Source organism: Embiotoca jacksoni, unplaced genomic scaffold (genome assembly GCF_022577435.1).
Source record: "Embiotoca jacksoni isolate LCO1_2020_lvr unplaced genomic scaffold, fEmbJac1.0.p SCAF_8, whole genome shotgun sequence".
NCBI classification, from domain to species: Eukaryota; Metazoa; Chordata; class Actinopteri; family Embiotocidae; genus Embiotoca; species Embiotoca jacksoni.
Window position 1 is genome coordinate 11956891 of NW_027185436.1, and position 16796 is coordinate 11973686.

Here is a 16796-nt window from a genome sequence, read left to right on the forward strand (position 1 = left end):
CAAAATATTAAAAACTAAAGAAAATACTTTGTTTATATTGGTAATATTCATTTATTTTCTATGTATTTCTTGTTATAGACTACTTGTCCATCAAGTAGCCTACCATGTAGTATTGGGGCACTTTTAAAAGCTAAACGTCAACGATGAGCATACAAGGTACTGTAATGCACTACTAATATCATGACATGCGCAGTAGGACTTTGAATCAACGTGGAGGGAGGGCTGCAGCTTTCCCAACCAGTTGTAAATTTCACAATTTCTTTAAATCAAACTTTGAACACTTGCTAATATCACGTAAAGGAAACGTGACCTTCGAATTAAAGTCAAAATGGTATTATATTATTGTTATCTGTTTAGATATCCCGGATATTGTATGGCAACATTCAGCGCTTGTTGTTTCGACTATCACATAAAAACACTAACATATGTCTCGTTTGCATGCTCTGTGTATGATTGCACACGAAGCACTTTGTCGTTTAGCTTGTCTAAATAAAATATATGCTAAAAAAAAAACCACTCAAACAAACTCTATTATTGACTTAATTAGGTACGAGGGTGATATTTATTGCCGTGGAGTTTGACGTGTTCCGAGGTTTTACGGGGACATTGAACGCAGCATCAGAGGTACCAAACTGCTGCAGACGTTGGCAAAGTTTTACCTGTCAACAAACTGAGACAAGTTGACGGCGCGTTCAAACGTCGCAGATAACTTATGTAAACTCGTTTTGTACTTCAAATGTGAGTCTACTCAGAGAGCCAGAGGAAGGAGAGGTATGTTGAATATCGGAAGTGTGAACAAAGCAGAAGACAGACATGGAAACCTGCGTTGTGTCAGCTCTGGACAAACCCGCGGCGGAGCTGACCGTCATGGATGTGTACGACATAGCTGCGGTGCTCGGGCGGGAGTTTGAGCGGGTGATAGACCGGTTTGGGTGCGAGTCTCTGGTCGGGGTGGTGCCCCGTGTGGTGCGGGTGCTGGAGCTGCTGGAGACGCTGGTGAGCCGCGGAGCCGCCGGACAGGAGGCCGAGGAGCTGCGGAGGGAGCTGGACAGGCTCCGTCAGGAGCGGAGCGACAGATACGAGCAGGACAGGAAGCACCAGAAGGTCAGTGCGTGTTTGTTAATGTGTGTGTGTTTGTGAATACATGCGTGTGTTTGTTAATGTGTGTTTGTGAATACATTTCTGTGTTTGTTAATACATGTGTGTTTGTTTGTTAATATGTGTTTGTTAATACCTGCCTGTATTTTGAGTGTCTGTCTCTACCTGTATGCTTACCTCCCTGTCTGCCATTGTCCCATGTGTATTGTAACCTTTCAAGGTAAGTAACGTTGGATCTGTTAATAAGATTTGATGACATAGTTGCTGTTTTTGGCTAATCGACACTGAGGAAAAACTCAAATTGATCAATTTATAACAGTGAAACAAAGAAAGTGGAGGAACTATAACCAGCAAAATATCGGAATTTTTAACCTTTAAATTGCTTTACAATCACTCAACTATCAAAGCAGCCAGTGATTCATCTTCTGGCAATCACGAACAAAATTATCAGTCCAGCCTGTTACACTTTGTGATTTTTTTTTTTTAAGATCACACATTTACCCATAGTGCTTTAGATTGGTGTTGTAAAAAGATTGTGGTAAACTATCCAACACAATACGACTTTAAATTGCGGTACACTTTACACGTGGGCTGCAACTAATGATTATTTTCATTATTGATTAATGTGTTAATTGTTTTCTCGATTAATTGATCTGTTGTTTGGTCTTTAAAATGTCAGAGACTTGTAAAAAATGTCAACCAGTGTTTTTCAAAGCCCAAAATGCAGCCCGATAAATCTTGTTTTGTTTACAACCAAAACCTATTCAGTTTATTATCATAGAGGGCCAACAAAAGCAGAACATATTCACTCTTAAAAAGCTGGAATCAGAGAATTTAAGCTTTTTTTCATTAAAAAAAATAACTCAAACCTATGAATAGATTGTCAAACTACTTGGCAATTAGCTCTACTTTATACCTTGCATTACTACATTAACAATTCATAGAACACTTTTTACAATATACAACTTTTTATAATGTATAATAACAACAAAATCAGCTTGTAGACATGTTGGTATGTACTTTAAATATCTGGGTTTCTAGATTTTGGAGGCAGCATAATCTGAAGGGCTCTTGACTTTGTCCTGCCCTCACGTTATATTAATCCCTTCCAAACAAATGCTAAATACTCTTTACAAAAGATTTCCATTTACATTTTTTTACTGTCCCTTCCTGTGCTCAGGAATTGGAACTGGTGGAGGATGTATGGAGAGGGGAAGTCCAGGACCTGCTCTCTCAGATCACTGAGCTTCAGGCCGAGAACAAGAGATTGCTGCTGAGCCTCTCTCTCAAAGAGTCCCCCATCACAGAGGAAGACCTGCAGAAACACGAGGGTGGGTTATCTGCAGCAACAGCTCTCCACCAGGGTTTCACAGCGCAGGTTTGGAAGGTTTTCACAATGAATTATGGAGATAAGAAAACAGTTATTTGGTTGACACATTTATTATTGTGTCCATTTTCAAAGAATTCTTTAGCTTTTCTGATTGGAGCGAATAGTTTACTGACCTGAAAAATATCATTTTCAAATGTGCAGCTATAGGGACACACCTATTGACTGCAAATTATGTTGCTGAAGATCAACCTTGTCAGCATCGTTATCTGATAAATTAAAGTTTTAGCCTGTTCATCTTACTTCAATCATTTTAATTTCAGAAAAATGGCATTGTCAAGCTTTTGTTTTGTTTATGTAATTTAAAAGTTCAGTGTTAATTCAATCAGTTATGTTCATTTAGTGTGAACAGGCAGCTGATTCTGCTTTTAGTGCCACAACGTGAGTCATACAGAATTAACTTTTGGGAATAAAAGAGCACTGGTATGGCTTTGGTATTCTGTATCTGCGGAAAGCCTGAGCTGAGGTTTCAAAATCAGTATCGGGAGAGAAATTGTTGCATCTCTACATGGTGACAAGCACAGTATTGATGAGAATATGGGATTGCACCAATATCAATCACCAAAAGCAATCTAATGTGAAAAATATTGAGACATGTAAAAAAAAAAAAATCTACAAATATCAATAATAAACAACATATTTTAAGTATATAAATGCAAAGCATATAGGTTCAGTAATTATAAAAACAGAACACTGGTCTATAGTTGCACTTGAAGTCTTGTCAGGCATGTGATGTACAGTATCTGGAGGACTGTGGATGCCACATTGGTCGTGGCTGAGAGTTCCAGTGCAGATCTGAAATGTGCTCCGCATGAGTGCCGAGTACAGATTTACTTCATGCCGATCAACCATCTGCTGTATGTTACACATGTTTTGCCTGTGTACAGTATATGCAGCATGTTTGTGACTTGACGTGAGAAAGTAGGTTGTAAAGAGAGACAGTCAGGAGCTGGTTTTGGTCTATTTTTGAAACAGACCAAAATATAGTCCTTGTAGGAAACTCATGGTGGCTGCAGCTATACTTACCATCAGTGCTGCAGCACACACACACACACACACACACACACACACACACACACACACACACACACACACACTGCTTATATACACACTTATGAAAGAGTACTGCATGATATGATTACCGTGCTTATTTGTATCATTTGTCAAAAGGAACTAATTAATGTTGCCCCTGAAAAGAGAAGTTCAAAGGTCTCTCATACCATAATGTTTTTCCACTGATATGTGTATATTGTAGTCAGACACTTTCTGTTAATTTTGGTACTGTTTGAAAATCGAGTTGCCAAGACTTTAAATGTATTAATGTAATGTAATCCATCACAGTAAACATTTTTGCTTTAACTTGAAAAGCTAATATTTAGTTTTTTGGTAGTGCTTTTGCAAAAAGGGTCTGTTTTCTGAACTCATTTAGGTGTTGTATTTATATTTATATAATTGATTTGCCTGCTTAAAGCATTGCACTCTGAATCTTTCTCACACAATGGATATTTCTTAATTTAATGTTTTAAAACAAAAGCTAAACACAGATACTGCGTGGTTTCCTAACTGTGAAATGTATAATCTACGAGAATGCATTGTTATTATTTCTGTGAACATTTTTCTGTTATTTTTTTAAACATATAACTGCAGGAATGTCGGAGAAAGAAAGACAAGTGATGACAAAGTTGAAAGACTTAGTGGATAAACAGAGAGATGAAATCCGGGCTAAAGAACATGAGCTGACACTAAGAAACGAGGACATCGAAGCGGTGAGTATTTCGAAAATAAAGCAGTCTACAAAATACTCTCTTTCACCAGAATTTGTGAAGTCAAACACATTCTCTCACCTATAGCTCCAGATGCAGCAGCAGCGGCTGATAAGGATCAACCAAGACCTTCTTCACAGGACGGGAGTGATGGAGGCTCAGGGGAAGACACTGATTCAGCAGAGGGCTGAGCTGGAGGCTGCAGCCCAGGCACGGCAGCAGGAGCTGGGAGCTCTGCAACTGGAGCTCACCAGACTGAGAAAGGAGTTCCGGGAGTGGGAACTAGAGAGAGAAGTCACTGAGATACAAGAGTTCCCTCTTTCAGGGTGTAGGATGTCGTCACCTCCATCACCCCAAATGACAGTAAGAAAAAAAAAACCACCTTGTCTTTAGTAATAAAGTTAAAACTATGTCTGTCTGGTTTTGTTGTGCCTAAAGTGGCTGTGTTGTATCAAAAATCCAGTTCTCAGCAGGAGCACTTTCTAAGTCCATTAAACCAAATTCAGTGTGGGTGGAGTGTGGAGGAGACCCTAGCTTCCTGGCAAACTGCTTAGAGCGCGACCAGAGTCTTTCCCTTCTCCCGAGGTCAGCAAACAGAGAGAATAATGAGGAAGAGGGTGACGAAGATGAGGACACTGCATTGTTACTGGTAATATCTGCTTACATTCTCAAATACTCACAGTATTGCTGTGAGTACAGCAGAGGCCACTGTGTCCCTAAAGAGACAGTTCATGTTTTTGTAAGTGGGGGTTGTATAAAGTACTTTAAGTAATTAAAAGTCAATTTACCTCCCAGAACACGGATGTTTCTGGTCTACTGCTGCCTCAATCAGTAAGTTTGTTCCTGTTATTCTGTGACTTTGGTTAGTTTGGATCTAAACAACACCAAAGTCAAACAAAAGCACAAACAAACTGACCAAATCGAGGGAGCGACAGATCAGCAACTTCTGTGTTCTTAGAGGTAAATTTACTGTTTTTGTCAAGGGAGTCTGGTGTCTTTGAAGAGAGAAATGCTGAATCTCTGTTTTGACTACAGAAGCGATCAACTGATACAGAGCCAGAGGAGGAGGAGACAGACGGCCTGGAGCAGGAGTCAGACAAACCTCGATTCACCCTGCAGGAGCTGCGGGACGTCCTGCAGGAGAGAAATGAACTCAAAGCCCAAGTGTTCGTGCTGCAGGAGGAGCTGGTGTATTACAAAAAGTACGACTTCACTCACAAACTTTAATTGACTCAGTTGAACAACGCCTGGATGCAAATGTTAACGTTTACCTTTTCCATATCCTTCAGTGAGGAGTTTGAAGATCATGTCTGCCCCATTGTTCGCACTCCGTCTCCTCCACCCTGCTTAGCTTCTGCTGATCAGCCTGAATCAGGAATTAGACGCTTGTGAGTAATGAGTTTGACATGACACTTGCACATTGCTGACTTACTGAATTTATTTTACAGGATTAAGTAAAACAAAAATAACTTGTTTTTATTTAGTGTGTGGTGCAAATAGCGATATTCACTGTGGTGATCTTCGGGTCACAAAACATATAATAATACTGATCCCAAAAAGTCTTTTGATGTGTTTTGTTTGATCTCTAACTCTGAATTTCTTGACTTTATCTACCACTCCCTGTTTCCCATTTTCCTCTGTGGACAGGATCTTCACTGCCATCATGCCAATGGTGGCAGCTGGTTTGATCACAGATGATCCCACATTGTTGCCAATCAGAAGACTTATTTCCTTTTTATGACCTTGAATATAAATTCTTAAATTAATTTCCTTTTTTTTTTACAACCATCTCAACACCCGTTTGCAAACACACAGGTACATGCTGCATTGTGCAGTGTGCAAGTTTTGTAAGTATACTGCAAGTATTTTGGTTGAATAGCTGCCTTACTTGGTTATTTTAAGCTAAATCTGTCTTCTACACTTTAAACTCTGGTGAATTAACCATGTTGTTATTATTGATGTCAAGTTTTATAATATATTTTGGTTGTATTTTTGCTTGGTGAGAGCTTTAAATCAACACAAATAGTTAAAATGTGAGATAACTACAGCCATAACTGGACGCTTCTTGGTGCTTTAATGAATAATAATGAATAATGATTGATGATCAGGGTTTTGTTGCTTCATAAATTCACTAACTGTCAGTGCTTTACTTTGTAAACCGTATGTAACAAGGAAAAAGCTGTGCCTCATCAGTTGTAATGTTTCACATACTGATGTAACGTCAAATGGAGTAGCACCCAAGTTTCTCTTTGCATTGCTTGATCCAAATACGGAAATGGTGTCATTGCAGTGCATATTGTACAATATTTGCTCGCCAATTTTGGAGAATATCCCGCAGTATGAATTGAGTTTTTTAAGCTGCCACTAAACCCATAAATTGGATATCTTGTGTGATTTACATATAAGCGATGTTATGATGTATCTGATGGCAAATTATTGCAAATATTTTTGAGTCTGGATTTAAGGATCACTGAATGTGCTACATGATCATGTGTCTCTGTTTTTCACTAAGAGACTGTACGAGAGACTGTACTACAGCCTGACGCTACACCTTGTGGTTTACAAGGTCATCCTGATAAATCTCCAGAAGAAATATATTCCATCAATAATTAATATTGTGTAAACATGCCATAACTATCAAAATGTACCAGAAAAGTAATGTTTGGCTGGGAAGAGTAATAAATAATAATAATTTATTTTTCATCTTTTGAGTTGTTGGTATTGTGTCCCTATCCCATACTAACACGTTGAAGACAAGTATGCTATCTGGTAGATGCTTTATCTATGTCCATGAAATGTATTTTCTGGCTTTGATCATCAGTAGCATTGTAAAAACATGATTTCGTTTTTGTAACAGTCTTTTCTGGATAATTCACTCTAGTAAGCTAAATAAAAAAAATAGAGGGCCACGAAAATGAAAACGATCAAATCACGTGCTGTCTCACCTGATTGTAAGAACCTTTCATTAAGAGAAGTACAGGGAGAAGAATGAGGAAGGGAGCTCTCGCACTACCATAATCACCGGCTTCCTGTTCCGTAAAAACCAAGGACCTTCGTTTACGGTTCGACACTGCAGAGTGAGTTCTCTTGAGACATACACGATCTTTGTACTCACCTGTCGCTAGGATACTTTGCCCTCCTCTGCTGTCCAGACCGTCACGTCATTGGCGGCCGAGTGATGGGGGAAGTGCGGCTCGTCTGGAAGTTTGTTACCTTCGTTTAGTAAAGCTATTGAGCCGAAGTGAAAAGAGGAAAAGAAGCATTGTTTTTAAATAATTGTAAGTAGTAGCTGGTAGAGAGAAGTTGACTTAAATTCGGTATTTTAAGGAGTCGAGCCGTTCCGTCATGGAGTTTGGCGAAGAGTCGTCGCCAGCTCTGGCTTTCGAGAAGGAGGCGTTTGAGCTCACGGTTGAAGATGTGTATGACATTTCGTACGTGATCGGACGAGATTTGTTAAAAATTAGCAGCACGGGCGAAGAAGTTTCGGACTTGCAGTTCAGAATAGTCCGTGTGTTGGAAATGTTTGAGACTCTGGTGAACAAGTACAACTTGTCTCTGGAGGAGCTGAAAATGGAGCGGGACAACTTGAAGAGTGAACTGGACAGGATCATCAAGGAGGGCTCATCCGGGCAGGGCACGGTGAGTTTACGGTCCGTTTCTGGTCAGATAGAAGTGGGCTTGTAGGAGTAACTTCCATGTGTGCGATCACAGCAAACAGCGGGACCAAACCAGTTGCTGGTTGACCTGACAGACCCCAACAGACCGCGCTTCACCATGCAGGAGCTGAAGGAGGTTCTGCAGGAGAGGAACCAGCTGAAGGCTCAGCTCATGTTGGTTCAGGAGGAGCTTCAGTTGTACAAGAGGCAAGCAGAAAACTAAAGTCTATCTCTTTTCGAAAAAGGCTATTATATTGAAAAATATAAGCAATTTATTTTCCACCGCTATTTACTCACATCAGAAGCATAAAAATACAACCACATTGTTTATTCAACACTTCTGGAAAGGAGGGGTTAATTGCAGGGCCGTAGTATAGTACTACATTAGATTGGGTGTTGCTTATAAATGTCTTACTCGGGGTGGGGGGGGGGAAACAAGATTGGAAAAAAGGTTGAGCTGAACTGTGCAGTTTGTTTTTGTGTTAAAAAATAAGACTTTATTGATTCCCACTGGGAAATTCAATTGTTACAGCAGCACAAAAGTGGAAGAAAGGAGTAAATAAGTGAAGAAAAACTAAGAAACTGATCATTTATTTATATATATTTATTTATTTTTATATATATATATTTATATATATATATATTTATTTATTTATGTATATATATATTTGTTTATATATATATATATATATATATATATATATATATATATATATATATATATATATATATATAATGTGATGGGAGGGGTTGTCCAAGATGAAAGACAGCTTGTCCACCATTCTCCTCTCACCCAGGACAGAGCTAGTAGTTTTAACCGATTAATAAAGTAGATTAGAATAAGAGACTATCTGCAGGCCTACTGTGAGACACTGACAGTATTAGACTCATCTCACTCTCAAATATCCATCCATTATCTATACCCACTTTATCCCGGAGCCTATCCCGGCTGAATTTGGGCAAAGGCAGGGGACACCCTGGACAGATCACCAGTCCATCACAGAGAGACAGACGGAAACGGACAACCATTCACACCTGTGGGCAATTTAGATCACCAATGAATGAATGCATTTCTTTGTATGGCAGGAGGAAACATGCTGGAAGGCCCCCCAGCTGAGGTTCTGAACTGTTAAACTAAACTGTACTGATGTTAAAAAGCTCAAAATGACCTCGCATTTTAGTGACATATCTTTTTGCTAACACTAATTTTTAGCAATGATGCAATGACTGATCATGTCTCGGTCTCAGCAATAGCTTTTACTTTTTTTTTTTTTTTTTTTTTGCACTCCCATTATTTGTTTATGACACCGTTGTACAAAATATTCTCACCGATCATAAATCTGTAATTTCCTATGCAGTGGGATTCTGCCTCAATCTGAACCAGCTATGGTGGAAGTGGATCTGCAGACACCAGCAGCTGCAAAGGACCTTCCGGCCACGATAAATGACACAAAGGAAGAGAAGACTACCATAGGAAAACTGTGAGTAGCAAGCTTGGTTGCAACTAGGTAGACACAGCAAAAAGTGATAAACCATTTTTAGCTGTACACGTCAAATTGAAAGGATTCAAAAGAATTTCCCACAGCAGCCACATGATGTTGTAGCAGGGAGATTGCTCTCACAGCCCGTCTGTCTCCTAATGATATACTTGTGACCCAATGACTTCATGCTGAAGCTGAGGATGTTTGTGTGAGCAGTGAATGGGAGAGAGGTTGAAATGGAGAGTGTGGAGGCCAAACTGCTGCCGTCTGCAGTTATTTCCAGTCTGCCGTGATTTACAGCTGCTCATGGGAGCAAACTCATAAAACCAACTCTTTTTCTGTTTGTAGGTTTTCATTCAGGCGAAAATGAGAAAAAACATTCACAACAACTGACCACGTAGAAGACAAACAGGATTTGTCGGCACAATTAAACCACTTTTATAATAATGTTTTTTAAATGTGTATTTGAACAATCTAACAAGCACTATATTTTGTATTTGTAATTTTAACCGAAAAAGGTGTAACGTAATGCATAGTTACTGTAGTAGAAATGCAGTATATATTATGTGAAAAGAAGATACAGCAAGATAACTGTAAAGTATTATCTAACGAATGTTGAATGCATTTACGGCAAATGAAATTATTTCTAGGACTGAAAATATACTTGTTTTTAATAAATCAAAACTGTATCGTAATCGAAAACATTTTCAATCACTCAACTGTCAAATAAAAGAAAAATAGAATCTAGCAATAAAAAGGCCATTACATATTAAATGGTACTTGTGATTTTTTTTATTTTTTTTTAATGGGGCTAAATATTAATGTTTTTGATCTCATGTCAGTGTAAACAAATCACAGCAGATGGACGCCCAACAAATGTACACTGACCACCAACATCACCTTATTTCACACATCATAAGCAGGGTAATAAAGATTTATTTTATTAAAAAAATGTAAGGCTTTGTTAGTGCAGGCATTTCACTAACAGCTCGATGGCTTTTATAGTTAACTATTGTTTTGGTCAGATGAATGGAGCTGAAAGCAAAGATCAACTAAATTTAATTTGACACAGTTAATGTTCATCAATTACTATAAATTGTATTTCATACATTTTTCTTTGCAGACTCCTTATTGTAAAATATAACGCATTAAGATTGACTTTACCGAATTAACAATGGAATCTATTCAAACCTTTGTTGCACATAATCCAGGCTACTTTCAACATTACTGCTGAATATACAGAATATTTTTCTGGCAAAAAAACCCAAAAGCCAGTCACAACATTTAGATAAATTATTATCCTCACCTGCTTTTCAGTCTTGCTACTTCTTTGCAATAGAGGGTTGGTATATAGTAGCTTCATTTTCTGTCTGCACATTGGAATAGATGTAATCTAACATCAGGGTGCCTTCACATACTACATAAAACTTTCAGTTCCATGTCAATTTAGGTCAGTTCCTGCACGTTATGCCAACCTCTCCATGTTCCCCATCTGTCTCCTGGCTGTATCAAAAGGTAAAAATGTTTATCATCTTTGAGCTCCATGTTTCAGGTTCAATTCTCAGATTGTCTTCAGCGGTAACCATGCCACAGCTGGAATGAAAACTCAACTGTTTTATTCCTCAATTTACAGCACAAGTAATAATTTACAATAGCCAGAACTGCATTCAGTATAACCGGTAATCCTATGGACAATGAAACACTGCTTGTTAGAAAATACTCTTCAAACTTGTATGCGCCAGCTACAATTATTTTAAAAACAAAAAGATATAAAAGCACGATAAAAACAAACTTTGCAAAAATACACTTCATAAATTGAAACCTCTATTTAAAACAAAATCCAAATTTAGATCATTTCACTAGACTGTTTGTCATCTTTTACACGAGGATGAAATGGACAGCAGAGAGCACCAGTTCATGTGACATGTGAACACTGGTTGAGGTTTCAGTGTTTGAGCCAAGGGTGTGCCAAGACTGAGGCTTTACTCCGATCACCGTAATCGTACAGCAGCTCCTCCTCTGCTTTGATGTCTCTGGAGGCCACCAAGATCAGATGAGGGGTTCCATCGATCTCGTGAAGCCTTGTCTGGCAGTTTCCAGTTTTACTGTGGTTGATCAGTCTTCCCAGCCGGCTCGTTTCCTTTGTCGCGTCCACACTTTGAAAAGACAACGGTTTCAACAAAACAGAAGACAAGTATTCACACCAGAAGTAGTAGTCGTGAATATCTTAAAGAACATTTTTCAATTGCAGTCATAATTAATCCAAGAAATTACCTTTGAACAAGATTGCTGCTTATTACAAGAACTCACTTCCTGTCTTTTTCCATATCAAAAGTCAGTGGGGAGAAATTTTCTCAGACGATATGGCTAATAAAAGAAATACTAAAGATGCTGCCCAAACTACTGTATTTTCAACTACACCCGTGTGCATGCACACACATAGCTGCACATGTGCCTGCTTCTATTTAATTTATCTCAATCAGACGTGTAAAGCATTACTGCGATGATATCTCAACCACCATTTTGAAACATCAGAAAGATGGTCAATAATGAATTTATAGGAGTGCACATTGAAGCAGACTTTAATTTAAAGTTAGTTTAAATTTGAGGATAAAATTAAAAAGATCACTGAAATCCTGGATAATATTCACTCAGGAACAGGAATTTAAAAGTAAGCTTATTCATGAGCTTTTAATCCAAATTTTACAGATTTCCGTGTAACACCATACAATCTGTCAAAAACACCTAAAACAATGTTTTACTGTAAGATCATATCTCGTCAAATATTTAATTTCCTTATCATTTCACCCGCAGCTCATTTTAGAAATCTGTGTACGTCTGGTCTGAATAATGAGTTCATGTTATTCTTTTATAAATGCCAGTTTCTGTGTGTCCACATCATTTATACATCTGGCCTCAGGTGTCAGTATTGTTACAGAGCGGTGACGTTTGGACTTACCAGTACGTTTTAGATTGATACTGGAAGTAGTACATGTAACAGCCTGCTTGAGCATCCCGAGTGTACTGGGCTTCTCTTGTTTTAGCCTCGGTGAGGTCCAGTAGGTCTCCATGGTACTCCACGACAAAATCTCCCTTCTTGAAGCCCTTGACAGCAAAAATCCCTCTCCCTTTTCCCTCTATGTGTTCGACCTGTTCACATTCAAAAGTGATTTAGCAAAAGTGGGGGAATTACTTGACACTGTATAAATATTACATTTTTAACCAACAGAAGGTTTTTAGTGTTTATGACCGCTCTACAGATAAAATATCAAAAGTCTCCATACAGTAGGAAGTGGCACAACACAGTTAAACCTTTAAATGTTACCTGCATTCCTTCTTCAACGCCATTCTTTATCAGGTCATCAAGGTGTCTGTGTTCTTCATCCTGTTGTCAGTCGGCGTAATAAGATCAAAGTTATACTCGGCAAAAAAAATAAATGAACGTTGCAAGGACAATTTCAACAGTAGACTGTATTTGCTGTACAGCTCTCAATGTAACAAATACCTTTAACTCCGCTTTAGTTTTTCTGTTACTCCTTCTGATGGGGAAATAGTCTGTGACCTTTCTGTTTTGGGGAGCTTTACTCTCCGTCCTGAAAAGACAGACATTATTAAAGTAATGAGAGGTTATTATTGTGCAACGGGCTGTGGGAAGTCTTGGCTTTGTGGACTCACTTTTTTGCAGCCGGTTTGCGACCAGTTCTACTCCGAGGCTTGGATGCTGAAACTTTGCTGTCTGTTGCGGATCTGCCATCTGTGTGTGTGGTGGAGTCTTTTTGCTCATGCTGGTCAGTGGCATGCTCTTTTACCCCGTGACTGTGACAAGCCATTTCGGTTTTCTGCTCTTTGGACTCACAACTCCCAGGCTTAATTTCACTGGGTATGTCTAAAACGAGGAACAAAGAATGAAACTGACAGCTGCCCCCAAACACTTCGCCTTCAGTAAGAGAGCGAGGTTCTCTCAGAAAACAGCTAAGTTGTGTCATAAATAAACACGTCAATAAACACTGCTACCATTCAAACTCCTTGGAAGATTTTCTGTGGTACACATGGATCTGCTGACCATACGCTAACAAAGAGGTCAACAGCCAAATAGCTGTGAGGTTACATGTAATAAAAAGGACCGAATATCAATTCTCAAAGTTTTACAAGTTATTTAGGTACTGACCTTTTTTCAGCTTTGACATGTCAGAATTAGCTGCATCAGAATCATTTCCTTCCTGGATCAGCATGCTTGAACTGTCGCTCAAAGGGGATCTCGGTTTGGTAGGACCCCGTAGACACTGGAGGATTGACTGCACTTTACCTACACACTCCTGCATGAATCAATGTTATTTACATTGATTAAAGCATTTATAGGAGTGACGAGGTGCAATCAATTGTGCATCTTTTTTTTTTTTTTTAATGATGATTTAAAAACAGTTCATATTGTGATAATGTCAACATAATGACTTGTTGATGTAATGAAGTCAAATCATTATGCAGCTTAAGGGCATGACGTACATTATGTGCCCAACTTCCACAGCAACAGGCATGGCTGAAAGTGTCTCAATGGTAGAGTAGTGATGGTGCGTTCATGAGCTGCTGGAAAGTGGGAAAGTTTCAACCTCTGAGTTTAAGAATGCATCTTAACACCTGTTGAATTACAAATATCACAGCAGGAAAGTGAGAGGCTGTTGAGAGCTCAGAGAAATAGGTTTGATGTCACTTGCCATGCGAGTGTTTGTGGTGGGAGGAAGAAATATAGTCCCTCTGAGAATAAGTCGTAATAGCCAGACTTGGTTAGCGTAACCTACCTAGCTGTGTGAAATGTTAAAACAAAGTGCATCAAAACTTGTGGAAATGTAGTGCATGAACAACATTGACCTGTTGGGCTCCATTTTGTTCCGGTGTTTGTTTATGTTGATGCTTTTTTGTGAAAGTGGGACCTTTCCCAATTCCCAGTTGCTGCCTGAACGCGCAGTTACAAAAAGGGGAGCGAATTCAGTGGTGTGAAAGTACTTTTGTTACAAAAGATCCAACGTACAACAATACAAAATAATGTTCAGTTATTACTGAATATTTGAAGGCAAAAAAAAAATGTATGCTGACAAGTGAAACCATTGCACTTATCTGGTTAAAACTGTATTAATACCTTTAAATATTGTGATATTATGTTAGGGCCATATTGCCTCATACAGAACCGTGTAGCTATTGTGAACACAAAACACAGTTGGTTCATTACTTCAGTCCCAATGGATCCAACAGAAAACACTGAACAGATTGAAAAGACTTCACTGCTTTGCCTGCCAACTCCACAATGTCAGTCTGAAATCAGCTACTTGTTTACTCATTCACTGTTGTGTCTATAATGGATAGTGAGCAGTAAACTCAGACTGAGATTTCAGACACTCACTAATAATGTTGCACTGCTGATATCAACTTGAATCAGAAGCTTTTTTTTCTGAACGTGTGCAATAAACAACAAGACATATACCATGATGGGGATGAGGTGCAAATTGAACAAAAAAGAAATTCAGACACTTTGAACACATTGAGAGTCAGAGGTTTTGGGGCTTGTGGCGTTCTCTGAATAGTTTTTTCTAATTTTAGTTTTGATAAAAAAAAAATACTTTTGTGAACTTAACGTCGCTATGATTTAATAGATTTATGACGTAGTACATCGTTGTTCTGAATTGCAGACAGCACATCTTTGCAATGAGGAATAAACAGAGATGTTACAATGAACATATTGGAAATTAAAAAGAAAAACTACTGTCAAGATATTGCTAATTGTTTCCAAACAAATAACAGCCTAGCATCAGTCTCTGGGATTTTTATGCTCTGTTGTTGAAAACTTGAGGGCACTATATAGTATCAAATATACAGTCAACTAAAATGGCGGTAAATTTAGTGCACTTTTACAGTCTGGTAAATAGGAAGGGATTTTTGGACACAGCATGGGAGTGATTTCTGTGGTAACAGTGCCATATCTGATTGGTAGAATTTATTGTATTGAATAATTGGAAAGGAGATTGATAAAACTATAGTCAGACACCGTCAGATGAGCATAAAATATATAAATGAGTATTAAAAATCATACTACGGCTGAAAGCTTATGGTGCACTGTAAACCATGTAACAGTGTTGATGTTCGGCTCTTCATTTCACATTTCTCTTGTCTAAACAAAACTGAGCTTACTTATATATGGATAGTCTTTACCCTTTGATTAGTGAAAGTTATAAAGGTTATAGGTGTAAAGGTTTTGCCTGCATACATCACTTACAAACAACAGGCAGCATCCTGCAATATGGGTTAGCTCACTGTAGGAAGCGTACACCTGTTGCATAGAGTGTATATAGAAAGGTCTGTTGCCAAATCCCCTGTGAGAGTAACGTTGACACAACATGGGAGAAAGACACTCATGGTTTTGTGCCATAACTGGCAAACACACATTTCTGAGCCCAAACAGCAAAACGTACCTTGTTAGTTGCGGGCTTGTTTTCCTTTGTCTCCGTCTGTGAGGTGAGTTTATGTTCAACAATGTCCTCGGGCTTTCTCTCGGTTCTCAGCACATTTTTCTTCCCTTTATAAACATGGAACAAAATGTAAGCATTTATCTCTAATTTACGCAACACCACACGAAAGCCGCCCACTTCCGGCGAGTTATTTATAAACAGCTACGTTTGTTTGAACAAAGTTGGTCCTCTTATTTGCACACACACTTAGCATTAGCTTCTAACTAAACCGCTACGACTGCAGCCCTCTGTGACAAACTTAATTCCTCCAACGACAACGCAATTGCAGGTTTACCTTTTGCCATCTCAGTTCACAGGATACAATCCACAGACGACGAGGAGTCTTTAAAAATGTTGCCCTCTTGTTTCCACGGGCTCCGCGTTGCGTTTATTGGACTGTTTTTGGAACGACAAACATCAGGCCTCAACAGTACGGAGCGGAGGAAGACCGTGGAGTATTTAAAAACGCTGCTGCTCCTCCCATTGGCTGTTTCCTTCAGACAGGAGGGGCGCGAGCATGAAAGCAACGCTCCCATTGGCCGGAGCTCTGCCTATCACTGTTCAAGCACACACGCGACTCCCATAAATTGTGCGGCTGTATTTTTTTTGTTTTTTTGTTGTTGTTGTTGCAAAAAGTACGTTGATGTCATCGACGTGCCCGAGGGCTGTTTAAAGAAACCTGGACTAGACAAGATTTTCCAGGTTCCCTTGCTGAATTTTTGGCACGTAAGTTCTCATGGAGATTTATTCTGTGCAGCTCGCCTGCTCCAGATCAGACCAGGTGAATAGCAAGCTTTATTAAACCTGGTGCTCTTCAATCAGCATTCACTTTGATCAGAAACTAATTGCTAAATGCTAAAAATATACATTCAAGTCAAACTAGACTTACATCTACAGATAACGCCTGTATACAG

General features: G+C 38.9%; 3 protein-coding genes across 6 annotated transcripts; 2 read left to right on the plus strand and 1 right to left on the minus strand.

The window, feature by feature from the left end:
• The first annotated feature begins 634 nt into the window (after window positions 1-634).
• On the plus strand, window positions 635-6951 carry LOC138191870 (RILP-like protein 1). 4 transcript variants are annotated; one of them, XR_011177758.1, is made up of 9 exons: window positions 635-1104; window positions 2279-2429; window positions 4133-4251; window positions 4336-4611; window positions 4712-4897; window positions 5284-5450; window positions 5538-5636; window positions 5896-6095; window positions 6761-6951. XR_011177758.1 is itself a non-coding variant. In XM_069138928.1 (8 exons), exons 1-8 carry the CDS (start codon window positions 814-816, stop codon window positions 5987-5989), a joined length of 1383 nt encoding a protein of 460 aa, XP_068995029.1. In that variant the 5' UTR covers window positions 635-813; the 3' UTR covers window positions 5990-6951. The 4 variants fall into 4 exon arrangements, 2 of the variants coding, with proteins under 2 accessions (XP_068995029.1, XP_068995030.1); XR_011177759.1 differs by having other exon boundaries at window positions 5896-6063; XM_069138928.1 differs by having other exon boundaries at window positions 5896-6951.
• Window positions 6952-7411: 460 nt separating this feature from the next.
• Window positions 7412-10361, plus strand: rilpl2 (Rab interacting lysosomal protein-like 2). Its single transcript, XM_069138613.1, has 4 exons — window positions 7412-7887; window positions 7960-8111; window positions 9263-9385; window positions 9734-10361. Exons 1-4 carry the CDS (start codon window positions 7594-7596, stop codon window positions 9753-9755), a joined length of 591 nt encoding a protein of 196 aa, XP_068994714.1. The 5' UTR covers window positions 7412-7593; the 3' UTR covers window positions 9756-10361.
• Window positions 10362-10984: 623 nt separating this feature from the next.
• kmt5ab (lysine methyltransferase 5Ab) lies at window positions 10985-16788 on the minus strand. Its single transcript, XM_069138611.1, has 8 exons — window positions 16178-16788; window positions 15847-15950; window positions 13554-13701; window positions 13061-13271; window positions 12891-12978; window positions 12711-12770; window positions 12345-12535; window positions 10985-11541 (listed from the first exon to the last, which is right to left on the minus strand). Exons 1-8 carry the CDS (start codon window positions 16185-16187, stop codon window positions 11331-11333), a joined length of 1023 nt encoding a protein of 340 aa, XP_068994712.1. The 5' UTR covers window positions 16188-16788; the 3' UTR covers window positions 10985-11330.
• Between the last annotated feature and the right edge of the window lie 8 nt (window positions 16789-16796).

Coding starts and splice junctions, on each gene's coding strand:
- kmt5ab (XM_069138611.1), bottom strand. Junction 13,702..15,846: donor ACAAGCCCGCAACTAACAAG/GTACGTTTTGCT, acceptor TGATTCATGCAG/GAGTGTGTAGGTAAAGTGCA. Junction 12,979..13,060: donor CGCAAACCGGCTGCAAAAAA/GTGAGTCCACAA, acceptor CTGTCTTTTCAG/GACGGAGAGTAAAGCTCCCC.
- rilpl2 (XM_069138613.1), top strand. CDS start 7,594: ATGGAGTTTGGCGAAGAGTCGTCGCCAGCTCTGGCTTTCGAGAAGGAG. Junction 7,888..7,959: donor GCTCATCCGGGCAGGGCACG/GTGAGTTTACGG, acceptor GTGCGATCACAG/CAAACAGCGGGACCAAACCA. Junction 9,386..9,733: donor AAGACTACCATAGGAAAACT/GTGAGTAGCAAG, acceptor TTCTGTTTGTAG/GTTTTCATTCAGGCGAAAAT.
- LOC138191870 (XM_069138928.1), top strand. CDS start 814: ATGGAAACCTGCGTTGTGTCAGCTCTGGACAAACCCGCGGCGGAGCTG. Junction 2,430..4,132: donor AGACCTGCAGAAACACGAGG/GTGGGTTATCTG, acceptor ATATAACTGCAG/GAATGTCGGAGAAAGAAAGA. Junction 4,612..4,711: donor CTCCATCACCCCAAATGACA/GTAAGAAAAAAA, acceptor TCAAAAATCCAG/TTCTCAGCAGGAGCACTTTC.